General features: G+C 37.9%; 1 protein-coding gene across 2 annotated transcripts in view; it reads left to right on the top strand.

The window, feature by feature from the left end:
* The window catches only part of igsf21a (immunoglobin superfamily, member 21a), a 439,822-nt gene that overhangs the window by 409,128 nt on the left and 15,522 nt on the right, over positions 1-15,172 (top strand). Inside the window, 2 exon segments of one of the 2 annotated variants that reach the window (NM_001278321.2) lie at positions 4,953-5,038; positions 13,256-13,448. In NM_001278321.2, coding sequence (NP_001265250.1) covers positions 4,953-5,038; positions 13,256-13,448 — 279 coding nt within the window. 2 annotated transcript variants of the gene reach the window in all.

Here is a 15,172-nt window from a genome sequence, read left to right as displayed (position 1 = left end):
CACAGCGGTTTGTCAAGCATTTCAGCGCTCATTTTTTGACACTAAGAAGGAACATGGGGACGTCATCTGACTAACATCTAGCAGCTAAATGTGTCGGGAGAAGGATTCAAAGGCATTTTTCATAAACAGCACTGATGTGAATGTGCCTAAATGTTCTTTTTAGCTAGAGTAGACGTCTCACATGGGCGTTTTCTAAATGTAAACGCACTCTTACCAGCAATTTGCCTTCTGTGTTCACACAGAGCAGCAAATTACTAATAATGTTACAACTTCTCTTTCCAGACAATTGGAGAAACTAATTTATTGGTATTTTCAAAAAAGGCTCATTCACACTTGATCCCATTCTTCAAAATTGCCTGTGATATTCCAGAAAAGTCTGTATGTGTGGTGATTGCTGTTTACAAATTACACCAGTGTTAGTATTCAATCACAGTGTAATTTTCAACAGTGTTTTTCAGATAAACACCAGTGTAATGTGAATATAACATTGTTCAGTGTTCAAAATACTTGAATTGAATTATGGGTAAATATAAATATATACAGCATATAACATATATTAAGTAAATATAAACTTATATAAAATAAACCTAATGGAGAAAAAAACTGATTGTTTTATGTGAATGTTGAACCAGGAACATTCCCAGATTCATCACATTGGTTAATATTGGCTTACATTAACTTTCAGACTTTCTCCCCTCAGTAAAACTGAAGATTTGATGGCTCTAAATCAGTAATGCCAGATGTTCTTACGAGGAAAATACCTATTACATACTGTCAGAAAAGGTGGCTTATTTATACAAATTCATATGATTTAATTCTTACAAAAACCGTTACTGAGATATGAACTAATCATACTACAATTCATAAAAATTTACCACTAAATCCAAAAGTTACTAATTTCTGTGATATTGTGTTGGTAAAGGTGCTTGTGGGTGCAGCTGGCAGCTAGCCATCTGCAACTCTCACATGCAGGGTTGGACCTGGATGGGAGACAACATGAGAAAGCTATGTTGCTGCCGGAAGTGGTGTTAGTGAAACCACCAGGAGGCGCTTAAGCTGCAGCCTGTGTGGGTCTTAACGCCCGCCCCAGTATAGTGAAATGAAATCTATACTGCTCAGTAAGTGCTGTCTTTTGGATGAGACATTAAACCGAGGTCCCGACTCTGTGGTGGTTAAAAATCCCAACATGTCCTTCAAAAAAAGATTATGGGTTTAACGCCGGCATCCTTGCCAAATTTGCCCTCTGGCCTCTGTCCATCATGGCCTCCTAACCATCCCCATATTTTAATTGGCCAATCAGCTGGTGTGTGGTGTGCGGTCTGGTGCAGTATGGCTGCCGTCACGTCATCCAGGTGGATTCTGCACACTGGTGGTGGATGAGGAGATTCCCCCAAAAATGTGTAAAGCACTTTGAGTGTCCAGAATAGCGCTATATAAATGTAAGAAATTATTATTGTTACCATTTGTTCTTAAACAGTAGAGAGAAAGAGAAAGATTGCAGTAACATAATCGTAGCATGGTATCATCGGAACAAAAATGTCTACATTTTTTTGTCAGCTCTAGTGGTTAGGGCTTAGGTTTGGCAATCCAAGGTATTGATCCATTAATTTAACTACTTGGTAAGGGAAAGGCAGGGTCAGCCTCTGAGTGCCCATTGCTCTGTCAGAACACAGGCCCCAAGAATGGTCTCTTTTTGTTTTTCAACTGTTTTCTTAAGCAAAATCGATGGAGTCATTGAATCATGAATCATGCCTTGACAAGCTCTTAATCTCTCTGGTGTATTGCATTTCACATCTCTTTCTCCACTCTGCGGAGCCTGGCCGCTAATATCCCAGATCATTTCCATAACAAGAAAGCTGGCGAAAGAGGATTGCAGTGTATTCGGTGTCGTGTCCTGCCATAACTTGATTTATGTGTGAAATACACATTCATAGGACCCATTACAAATGTGAGAGCGGAAATCATAATCCATTAAGCAGCACTGGGGGGTAATCATTAAACTGACTAAGACTGGCCTGATGCCTCATTAGCTTTTGCTGGACACTCTGTGGCATGATTGATGGCTAAAAGCATGATTAGCCATTGTTTCAGATAGTTCTCAGTAGTTGGATTATCTGTATGTGTTGTCGGAGCCAAAGCGTAGCATTAGCCGTAATGAGGGTTGAAAAAAAGGCCACAGTGGGATGTATTTTTGAACAATTTCAAGTCCAATCTGTGTTTTCTAAGCTTCGCTCTGGAATTATGTTAGCGCAAACATATGGCCCACAAAACTTGTTTTATGGATCTCAGAGCTACGCTGAATGGATGCTGGTAATCACGGTAAACGACGCAGAACCACTTAACACGGACCAGTCGGACGCTTTCTCGCACTTAGACTCTGGCGCTATAAAACGCCTCACTCATACTGCCAAATAGAGGAAGTTTCGCTTGAGAAACTTGTGGTCTCACTTTTCAGACATGTACAAAATCACTTTCTTATCTTCCCCCTGAGTACACAAGAGAAATCCTCTGTGCCTGAGAAGGTCAAAATATGATGTTTTAACCTTCTCTTCCTTCCTCACATCCCAGCCATTCTCTAAGACCAAATTAAACCCATCTGGGAGATTCGGTCCACACAAGACAAGGGAATTAGTTCTCTAAGTGTCTCTTATCTTACTTCCTCCACCGTTTGCCTTGCACGCTCTGTTTCTTCTTCAGTAATGAGTGTCTACCCAATTTAGGTCCTGTCCCTCTTGGGAAATAAATACTCCTCAGCAATTTCAATGAAGGAAACTGAAAATCTCAAAGCTGACCTCCAAGTCAGATGCATTGACTTTACTCTGTTAATACCGTGATGTTATACTAGCAGAACAGTAGCCAGCTAGTAGGACCAAGTAAAACACACTCCCCTGGTATCAAAAGTGCACTAGAGACGGACGCTATTGGTCTCATTGGAACTGTATCTTGCCAGCCTCCCATTCCCAGAATGCTGGTTCACTTTCCTTTCTGATCGGGTGTGTAGAACTGGAGAGTTACATTGGTGCAGTGACCCAGAGAGTGAGGTTAAGGGGGATAAGTGTAACAGATGCCAGCTTGTAGGATCACCCAAAGGTCCATATACAACACAATGTTTTTATAGCATTATGATAGCATCATTTTTGGGACTGAAAACACAGGAAAGTTGACAAAGTGAAAGTTTTTGAAAATGTCGTCAATGTCTTGTCCGTGTTATGGACAAGGTTCATATACAACACAATGTTTTTACCCAAAAATGTTTTACACATTATAGGATAGCACTGTCTGTACTATGCACTGGGTTTCGGGCAGCCGCTGTGATCAGATATTATACCATAGTCAGCGATCCCGATTGTAGGGGGGGGTGAAATTACAGGAGTTTTCTGGGAGAAATAACAAAACGGTAGATGGGTCTGAAATACGGGAGACTCCTGGGAAAAACAGGAGTGTCAGGTATGGTTGAAAGTGATGATGCCATGTACATCTATTGTACATATCTAGGGCAGTTTATAGTAAAGGCTTACACACATAAACGCATGAAACAATGGCTGAGTACATGGTAGTGTTGTTGCTCAAGTGTAAGCTCAACGCTTCATCAGCAAAGTGTGGATTTACTTGACATTGTAATCAAAGGCAAATATGCATCTTACACAGCAAATTATACTTAGCCGTAAAGACGCTGAAGACTACATGTACTATTTACTAACAAAGATGTGTTTGACCATTTTCACAGATTTGGGTAAACAGAATAAAAAAAACTGTTTAAAAAATGTTTTCAACACAGGCTCAATAAAAAAGTAGCTCTAAATACATTTCTGGAGATCACGAATTATGTAGCCAATGTATGGCTGCAGTTCATATTTAAAATGAACTCTACGGGACGGTATGACGCCGTTCCTTTTTGCTCTTACCAGCTTAACTCTGTATGGACGGCTTTTCCACTGTTACCAGTTTGTTCGTTGAAGAACGGTTCTAGAAAGTGCGTAAGACAAAAACAGAATCCAAAAAATAAAATAAACACTTAAATAACAGCGTGAGAATGTGGTCAAATCTGAAAACGTGGTAAAAATAATTTTCTGGATTGCTTTTTAAAACTGTTGGTTAGGTTTAGGGAGGAGACTGGGTGGGTCAACCAGTTATTTAGAAAACACTATTGGTTGGGTTTAGGGAATGAGGAGTGTGGGTAAATCCATCCGTCAGTCAGTAAGTCAGTCAGTTAGTCAGTCGACAGCGGTCTCTGGTGCTTTTACGCTAGAACAGTGAGTGTGAATGGCACTCACGAGAAATTTGAGATCTCAAAAAACGTACAAAGCCTCTGGTGGATTCGCCAAAACAAAAACTAAAAAAATTTATCTCCTGGGACATATTTGGTGCTTTCTGGAAATGGATGAATGTTCTCAATATTGTCATGTAAATGTGAACATTTTTTAAAATCAAGGAAAACTTTTTTTCTTTTTTGGCTGCATTGTTGTCGTGTAAACATAGTCTAAACCTGGCCTCAGGATATGCACTATTGACTGTTTCAAGGGATTACCATCTTTAGCTTTCATAGTGTACTTTATTGTATATATTATGCTCTATTCCATGCCCAGCCATTTCATGTTTGCTTTCACAGTAGCCTCAACCAAAGATGAGCATGGATGGATGAGTTTGACACATGCACAGTATCACTGTGAACTCATTCTGTTTCAATATTCACCTCACACCTACACTGCTGCACACAGACCATCTGTGACACTTCTGAAAATTATGTTTACACACGTGATTACACATACTGCGCTGACCGCTGTAGAAAACAGACATCCAAAGTATATTTGAAGCTTTAACTTGCCTGCCTCCCATGCTGGAAACTTCAGTTTGCTCAGAGTGAAGCATGAAGATTCATATTGTTTTAGTGTTCTTTTAATGCAATAAAATGCAATAAAACTGACAGTCATTTCTCTTCTTTCTCTCCCTAGCGGCTCCAAAAGGCCCCAAGCTTGTGATAAGCCCTACCAGGGCAAAGGTAGGGGATACGGTTCGTATCACCGTCCAAGGTTTCCAGGTAGGATCTCCTGGGGTAAGTGCATGGGGGTTATGAAACCAGGGCCAAGTTCAGTTTTGGATATGAGGAGGTTTGTCCCGAATGTGCAGTTAAGCCTGTGTGATGTACGGCTATAGTGACCATTCTTACAGAGTGTGCAATACAACACATGTATCTGTCAGCTCCTGACCTGCTGCTGCTATCTGTGAGCTATCAATCCAAATGGTTTCAGCCTGTCTGACGAAGGTTGCACTGTATCTGACAATATCAAACCATTCAATCATGTAGGTTGGGGTGAAATCAAAATGGAGGGTTTTCAAAGTCCTTTAAAGGTCACAAGAACAAAAACTCTAAAAAAAAAATAAAATAAAAAAATGGTCCATTGAAAAGCACTTAGGGCTGCAAATCAAAAAAAAAGTGTTCTTCAGCATTTAAGGTTATTCAGAAGTACTGGATACATATTGACTGTGAGATAAGATAAGAGTCTAATAAGAGAATCTAAATGCTTTCGTAAATGTACTGTAGACAGTCTGATATGCTGATGAAATGCCATTTAATTTGTGATATGTTTTCTTTAGATTGATTTGTCTGTTATTACTTTATATTTCAGTGTCATCTCCATAAACACAGAACAAATGAAATGTACAAAATTAATGCACGGTTGCATTTAATAAATCTCTTAAAATGAAAAACTGTCTGCATCATAAAATTGCTAAATGATATTTGTTTCATTTAGCCGTTTATGTGGTTTGCCTGCAGTTAAAGAAAATAATTGGTGCCTTAGAACACTCCAAAAACTATTGCCTTAATGATTTTGGCATCGTGTGCTATTAAGAATATGTGAAAAGCCTATGATGTTCAAGCAACAATATATGTTTCAATTAATAATTTGGAACTTGATTAGATTTTTATAAGCCAATTGCCAAATAGGCGTTTTAAGCATGCTTTTAGCATAAAATCTAATTTGTTCTTAATAACTTGTAAGGAAATAAGGACGAAAAACATAATTAGCAGGCGGTGGTAAGGTATGTCTTTCATACACTACCTGACAAAAGTCTTGTCACCTATCCTAGTTTGAGGAACGTTAAATAATAACTTGCTTTCTATTTGATCATTTGTTTTAGAAGTGGCTTTTATGAAAGGCAAATTCCTCTAGATTACGCTTATTTTACCAAAATAAAGTATGATCATGCCTTGATTTTTAATGATTTAATTAGGACAGTAAGGTCTGACGTAGCTTAGACAAGTGTCTTGTCACTGAACAGAAATAATTTACAATATAGAATATAAAGTCATGGTGCAGTTGGAAAAGAATTAATATTGTGTATGACTACCATGAGCTTGGAGGACTGCATCCATACATCTCTGTTCTCAAATAATTTATGAATAAAGTCATCTGGGATGGCAAAGAAAGCGTTCTTGCAGGACTCCCAGAGTTCATCAAGATTCTTTGGATTCATCTTCAACGCCTCCTCTTTTATCTTATCCCAGACATGCTCAATAATGTTCATGTCTGGTGACTGGACTGGCCAATCCTGGAGCACCTTGACCTTTTTTGTTTCAGGAACTTTGATGTGGAGGCTGAAGTATGAGAAGGAGCGCTATCCTGCTGAAGAATTTGCCCTCTTTTGTGGTTTGTAATGTAAAGGGCCCCCATACTGAATGTAACCCCAAACCATAATTTTTTCCTCACCAAACTTGACTGATTTCTGTGAGAATCTGAAATCTACCTTCTGCCACTTTTCCAAACGATCAACTAGAAGTCAAGCTATTATTTATTGCTTCCACAACTGGGATCGATTACAAGATTATTATCAGGCAGTGTATAGAGTGTAAAGTACTGTACTTTCTGAAAGCAAGGTTCTCATAAACCTGAGTAAATTATAACTGATCTAAATAAGACATGAAAACTGATAAAGATTACTTTTTTGTTGAAAACAAGATATAGCCCCAGAAATAAGGCAGAATGATTTATTGCGCTAACATTTGCCTAGTTCATGCTAATGCTTAACTTCTCTTACCGCTGTTTGTGTTCTGTTTGGTATTCTCACCAGAAGGCATAAGAGCATCTGATTAAAAAAACAAATCAGCTGTTTGTTGATGTATTTCGCTGCTGCTTTCAGGGATTTTGCTGCTTTCGTTTGCTCTTGTCAAACTTGCTAGCAAAACAGGTGCGAGCGCAAAGTTAGCCAGGAGCGCTTTACTGTCAACGGCGCCAAAATTTTATACTTGCTTCAGTAGTCCGTCAGCTCCACAGACTTAGTGAAGCAGGGAGATTGTCTCAGTGTAACTATCACCGCCTGCCAAGAGCTAAAAAATATATCTTCCCCCAGCAGATAAACACAGAAACAGTTTGGTGATGATCCGCCCAATCTTTTTGACAGCTCTGACTCAGAGAGGTGTCTAGCCAATGGCACTCAGGTGGAAAGAAATTAGACGTGATATGCTATCATCACTGAATCTACTTTACGCCATTTCATCATGTGTGTCATGAATTTAAAGGAATGCTAAAGTAGTTCTGTTCATCCTTTTTGGAAAATGGAGGAAACTAGGCTGTAGCTGGGTCTATAAAATCACTAGACATTGGCCAGTCTAAAATGACCGTTAACAGATTCAATCAGACTGCATTGTAGAAAAATTCTGGGGTCCACACAGATAAGTGAGCTTTATTGTTTTTACAAATGTAAGTGGATTAAACTTAAAACAATTTAGTTGTCCCAAAAGAACTCAATAATTGTGTTGATTCAGCTAATTTAAGCTGAAGTCATTTAAGCAAGAAGCAAAAAAAATCTTTATTTGAGTGTGGTTATTGTTAGATATACAGCAAACTAGTATTTAGCAGGTCATTTATGTGCAGTTTAGCAATTAAGGTTAGATGGGGATAATAGGTTTACCGGTTAGATTATTTTTGATGGATAGCAATTCCAGTTAAACATGTAAATTTCCAGTTGTACCAAACCGTACCATACCATAACGTACCACTCAGTGGAAAAGAGGCATAAGTCCTTTTACTGTACGTTCTCAATCTCACTCTTATTTGCATTCAATACCCCAGTTTGTCACGGGTGTATGAATGAAATGTTCATAAGTTAAGTGAAACTGCCGAACTGCAGTTTTAGTCAGGCATCCTGCTGATTGGATTCAGAAGGGCACTTTTTTGTCAGATGTCTCTCCAGGCAGGTATACATTCACGCTAAAATATCAAGGTAAAAGTCATCATAGCTTGCGTAGAATAGACCCAGCTCCCAAGCTTGAGAATAGATTAACAGCGATTTTTATTTTTTTTATTACGATCACGCGATAAGAGTCTCACGTTAATGTCTCTCCGATAACGGCCCACCACTATATATATATATATATATATATATATATATATATATATATATATATATATATATATATATATATATATATATATATATCTCATGCGACAATACAAAACAGTATTGCTGCTTCAGAATATTTCAGACACATGGACATATTGGATAATTAAGTGGATCAAAGCCACACCACCTGCAACTTGATCTTCCATTGTTAAAAGAATTTGATAAATAGGCTATTATCATCAACTCAAAAAGTTAGTTTTTCAAATATAGACGCGAATGCGAGCTCTCTCAAGAAAGTGAAACCGCTGGTGCTTTTAGATGACAACAACAGGACTCAGGGTAGATTCTGTTCTTCTTGGCTTTGTGGCTGTTCATCAAGATGATAGCAATGTTTGTTTAAGCTCAGGTCAACCATGGCTTGTTATTATATGTATATATTATTACGGTGTAATATTTCGGCTATGTATTTAAAAATGGCACTTCCTTGGTTTTCATTCTCCTGGCTTGTGCATGCGCTAGTGATGTTTCTCTGTAAACTAATAGCATTCAGCTGCATGTCTAGCTCCGCCTTTTGGTACCCTTTTGTTGTGCTAGGTAACCTTTCGAAAGAGTAGCGAAATAGTGGTATGGTATCGTTTGCTCTTAGATACCTTTTGACAGTGGAAATGGCCATAAAAGCATACTGTACCGTGTCGTACCACTCAGTGGTAACGGACCATTTAGACCAACTAATGACCAGCAGTCAAAACCAACAAATGCCCCAAAAATTCTGTTATGGCCCCTGCACTATTAAAGGAAAATAAAATATTTTTAAAAATGGCATTTTGGTCTGCATGCTAATTTATTTCTTCATTTACCTGTATTTGTTTGTTTGTTTGTTTGTTTGTTTGTTTGTTTGTTTGTTTACTCATTTAAGTAATTTTATTAAATATATATATATATATTATTTTTTTATTGCAGCACTAAGCACTATAGCCAATAAAAAAAATAAATAAAATAAATTGAGTTACCTGAAAGTATGGAGGGAGTTTGTCTGGCAGATCGGCGTGTTTGTTTCACCCACAATTTACATATTTGAAGTCCACCTTTGAATAATAAAGAATGGTCACCATAAACAGGCTTGACGGGGACATAAATCCAGTTTTGGATCTTAATATTTGCACCCAAGATTTCAGAGGATTGTAAAAGCCAATGGAGATTTATTTGGAAGAAATGTCTCCCTTATCCTTAGCTGCTCCAAGGCCCTGGGTTTCACATAAGATAAATGTTAACACAGAAAGCTAAACACTTCCCTGCAAATCTTAAACAGCCACACACACACACACACACACACACACTCACAAAAAAAAAGACTTAATATCCCCTTTGGTTTACGTTTTCACTCAGCAGATGAGGTCACATTGGTGACTTTCTCTTTTGAATAGACTACAAATTAAAAAAAAAGCATTCATGCACTCCAAGAGCTTGTCTTACCATTACATGTTGATTTAAACTGTGCCATGGGGGATATTTTATTTTTTTTAATATGAATCTGACCTGATTCTACTAGCAAGTACAAACTCATTTCACTGCTGTCATGGTGTGAATGTGGAAGTCCAGTGACACACAGCCAAACCACACTCTCCAATGAGCCATTATCAAAGGTCACCCAGACAAACCGCATGATTTCGTGAAGTTAGATGGATTGTGCCAGCCAGTCACTTATCACACCTAGAACATGAGTAGATTGGTTTGATCAGCGGGGGAAAGATATCCGGAAAAACTGGATCAGGATGTAGCTCTGGCACTGACATTTTCTGCACGCTTTCTGGGTTTCATCTCACCTGTCCTCTTGTGTAGAATCAAACGCAGACCCCGTAGCCAGATCTCAGAGGTCCAGACCTCAGTAAAGTTTTCATTTGGATAAAAAAAAAAGTGAAAAATGATTTAAATCATGTCGCTGAATAAATTCAGACTGATTAATGGAGATTCTTAAGGGCGCAGATTCCCAGTCCTTCGTGTTGCCAGATGTTGTTATAACAAGCGTTGCTCATTTTAGGCTTGTTTTTAATCCTTGATGTGACAGTGTTAATAAAAATAATTAGGGGCATTAATTATCTGAAGATAGGGTTGGGATGAGCAATTCTATATCCTGTTTGCAAATTCTTTTTGTTTATTTTTCATAGCAGTCTCTGGCAACACTGCAATGATGGCACATGAAAACTGACAGGCGTTATATACTCTATATATGAATTTGTAGCCAGTATTATTGCAGTTTTTAACGACACCCACACCCCAAGCTACGGCCTTGGTCAAGTATTCTAATAGTGAGCGTTTGTAAGCATTAAAACGCAACAGCTCGCTCAGACATTGAAAGATTGTGTATTGTGTTAGTGGGCTTCCAGGCATAGTTGCAGACAATGCTACACCATGGATCTCAGTAAAGGAGTGTATAAGCATATTTAATATTCTTTACCTCTTGTGGACTACTTGTTTGATGTTATTCCTCCTCCCCCCTTATCCCCCCACCCCCACCCCAAAACAACTATCAGACCCCTTATATTCCTCTATTTGTGTAAGAACAAGAAATGCTTAAACATCTTCTTATTTCGTTGCAATGATTTATAAACATGACTTGATGAGTTGGTACAATGTTTATTTTTTCTGTTTTCTGTTCTGTTTTTTTTTTCAAAAGGAAAGGTATTGATTGATTGATTGATTTGATTTGATTTGATTGATTGATTTGATTGATTGATTAATTGATTGATTGATTGATTGATTGATTGATTGATTGATTGATTGATTGATTGATTGATTGATTGATTGATTGATTTTTAATGGGTTTGTACAATTTATAAATGTTTTTAATGTGTTAAGATGCCATTGTTCAATGTACTGAATTTCTAAGGGATGCACAAATACTAATATTTTGGATAATCAAGATCAATCAGGGTTATTTTAGTTTCAATTACTAAACTCATAAAATGAATGATCATTGTCGTAATATAAAATAAACATTATATGGAATTAACATTTAAAAACTTGAAAATATTTATTTTCATTTAACTTAATCTAAAATAACTAAATACAAAACAAAAAGATATATTTAAATTAATAAGAAAAAAAGGAGAAGAAAAACTACAATTCCTAATAAAAGCAGCAAAAATACAATGAGTCCAATAACTGATAGTTGTATTAATATGTCACATTATCCAGTGCTCAACATAAATGAGCAGACCCTATTTAGAAAAATGAATATTTTATTCATTTCTTGTAAAAATTGGCTTTGTAAAGCTTTCCATTACAATATTAATTTAAAAGATTAAAAAAATAAAATAAAACAAAAAAATAAATAAAACATCATCACAACATTTTACAATTAACGCTGTAAGATATAGTAGGCATCAATAAATTTATTTGTAAAAGTCATTTTTGTATGAAACTAAAAATTTTAAAGTGGTGCTAGTGCGAAAAGCATGAGGTGTAAATGAAAAAGTGTACATTTAAATAGATAACTAAATAAATATAATAATGACCAACTAAACTTCTCTGACCACATTTCTAGAACCGCTCGATCTTGCAGATTCGCACTCTATAACATCAGAAAGGTCCGACCCTTCCTATCTTAACATGCAGCTCAACTCCTTGTTCAAGCTCTTGTTCTCTCCAGACTGGGCTATTGCAACTCTCGACTAGCCGGGCTTCCAGCTAACTCTATCAAACCTCTTCAGCTGCTTCAGAACGCAGCAGCACGAGTGATCTTTAATGAACCTACAAGAGCACATGTCACTCCGCTACTCATCCGTTTGCACTGGCTGCCTGTTGCTCCTCGCATCAAATTCAAAGCTCTGATGATTGCTTACAAAGCAACTTCTGGCTTTGCTCCTTCTTATCTGCTCTCACTTCTGCAGATTTATGTGCCCTCCAGAAACTTGCGTTCTGTGAATGAACGTCGCCTCGTGGTTCCATCCCAAAGAGGGAAGAAATCACTTTCCTGAACTTTCGCATTCAATCTGTCCAGTTGGTGGAATGAACTCCCTAACTGTATCAGAACAGCAGAGTCACTCGCTGTCTCCAAGAAACAAATAAAATCTCAACTATTTAGTCTCCACTTTTCTTCCTAATCTGCAATTGCCTCTCTGGCTCCACCGCTAACTGTACTACACACACACAAAAAAAAATTACTAATGTTTTTTGCATCTAAAAATTTACATACCTAAAACTTGCCTACAGCACTTATTCATTTTTACTCTTATAGTTGTGTAAATTACTTCCTTGTCCTCATTTGGAGCACTTTGGATAAAAGCGTCTGCTAAATTACTAAATGTAAATGTAAATACACAATAGTGTAAAATAAGTAGATAATAATAATTCTAAAATATTGAAAAAATTACTTTACGATTAATACAAATTAAACAATTTGATATTAAAAAATACAATACATTAAAAATACAATCGATCAGATGTAGCAAAACTAATTAAATTGTATAATAACACATTTTATTTAAATTAAGGTAAGTAAATTAAAATATAAATAATAATATACAATAAGCACGGAAAAAAGTTAATAGAAACTTAGAAACTAAATATTCCCCCAATAAAATTTCTGATTCAAATGTAATTTTTTTCTTAGTGTACAGTTCATGCTATAACTATATGGCTACCATTTAAGTGATTTGATGGAGGTCCCACACACAAAAAAAAATCTTGCTTTGTCTGTATAATCTAAAAAACAAAAAACTCCTGCATTAGATGCCAAAAATACTGATAAAAAGGAGATCTTATTACAGTTTAGTATGGAATTAAATTATTAATAAAAAGTAATATTATCTAACAATAAGTATATCGTGCATCTCTTCCTATGTCTTGTGCTTCTGACTGATTTTTGTTTCCTTTCTCCCTTATGCACTTAATTACACACAAACACACACAGAACGATGTGTTTCCTGAGCCTTTGTACACCTGGACGCGGGTGGGTGGCAGACTGCTGGACGGCAGTGCAGAGAAGGATGGGAAGGAGCTGATACTGGAGCGAGTGCCTGCTGAACTCAACGGCTCCATGTACCGCTGCACGGCCCAAAATCCACTGGGCTCCACTGACACACACACACGCCTCATTGTTTTTGGTAAGCATTTCGTTTTCAGCATTCAGAAATACCCTAATATATTGCATCCTTTTCTGAAATGTTTTCATTGTCCAAAATAGATTTTATGTTTAGTCTGTGAAAATAGCATTTCGATTTGGGTTGATTTTGAACTTTTTTTTGGACAAGATACAGTGCATCCGGAAAGTATTCATTGCGCTTCACTTTTTCCACATTTTTTTGTTACAGCCTTACTCCAAAATGGATTAAATTAATTAATTTCTTTAAAATTCTACACACAATACCCCATAATGACAATGTGAAAAAAAAGATTTTTTTAAATTGTTGCAAATTTATTAAAAATAAAAAAAAAAACTGAACAATCACATGTACAGAGGTATTCACAGCCTTTGCTCAATACTTTGATGATGCACCTTAAGGCTGATTTATACTTCTGCGTCAAACGCCGGCGTATGCTACGGCGCTGACGCATAACCCTTCGCCGTGGCCATCGGCGTCACTGACATGCACCTCTCAAAAAATGTAACTACACGTCGCAACGCCGCGTAGCGCAAGCTCTTTGATTGGTCGGCTTGGTAGTGCTGACGAGTCTGGGCGGGGCCGAGAGCCGCGTGAATGGCGCGAGCGATTGTTTACAAGTGTGTAGAGCTCCGGATGGAAAGTTTTGTTTTGTGTTTACCTCATGGTTAAAGTTGTTGCATGTCCGCCGGTTCCTGCCTCAAAATGAGTGAGTTTGAGCCACTTGTACATCCCGGAAGTGTTCAGGAAATGCAAAAAAGCAGAGAAGAAACTCGACACAGAGGAACATTTACACTTCACTGCCAACTAGCGTTTCGGAAGTGTTAATGCAGACCAACAGAGACAGCAAGCAGAAGTATAAATGCACAGCCACGCACGTTGCATGCGCCGTGGGTTACGCCGGTCACTTGACGCAGAAGTATAAATCAGGCTTTAGGCAGCAGTTACAGCCTCAAGTCTTTTTGAATATGATGCCACAAGCTTGGTATACCTGTCTTTGGGAATTTTTGCTTATTCCTCCTTGCATAACCTCTCAAGCTCTATCAGATTGGATGAGAAGCAACGGTGTGCAGCAATATTCAGATCTCTCCAGAGATGTTCAATAGGATTTAGGTCTGGGCTCTGGCTGGGCCACTCAAGGACATTCACCGTCTTTGTAAAGCCACTCAATTTATATTTTGGTGGTGTGCTTTGGGTCTTTCTCCTGCTGGAAGATGAACCGTCGCCCCAGTCTGAGGTTTAAGCAGCATTTCAGTCAGGATGTCTTTGTACATTGCTGCATTCATAAGTTTCTCTATTCTGACTAGTCTTCCAGTTCCTGCTGCTGAAAAACATCCCCACAGCCTAATGCTGAAACAACCATGCTTCTCTGTAGTGATAGTATTAGCCTGGTGATGAGTGGTGCCTGGTTTTCTCCAAACGGAATGCCTGGCATTCAATCCAAAGAGTTCAATTTTAGTCTCATCAGACCAGAGAATTTTGTTTCTTATGGTCTGAGAGCCCTTTAGATACCTTTTGGCAAATTCCAGGCTTCCGTCTGGCCGCTCTACCATAAAGGCCTGATTGGTGGATTGCTGCACAGGTGGTTGTCCTTGTGTAAGGTTCTTCTCTCTCCACAGAAGAACGCTCAGAGAGGGTGACCACTGAGTTATTGATCACCACCCTTCTCCCCTGATCACTCAGCTGAGATGGTCTTAAAAGGTCTACAGACAGTTCCTTTGTCTTCA

The sequence above is a fragment of the Danio rerio genome, chromosome 11 (genome assembly GCF_052040795.2).
Source record: "Danio rerio strain M-AB ecotype USA chromosome 11, GRCz13ab, whole genome shotgun sequence".
NCBI classification, from domain to species: domain Eukaryota; kingdom Metazoa; phylum Chordata; class Actinopteri; order Cypriniformes; family Danionidae; genus Danio; species Danio rerio.
Note: the sequence above shows the minus strand (reverse complement) of the source record. Positions and strands in the feature narration are given on the sequence as shown.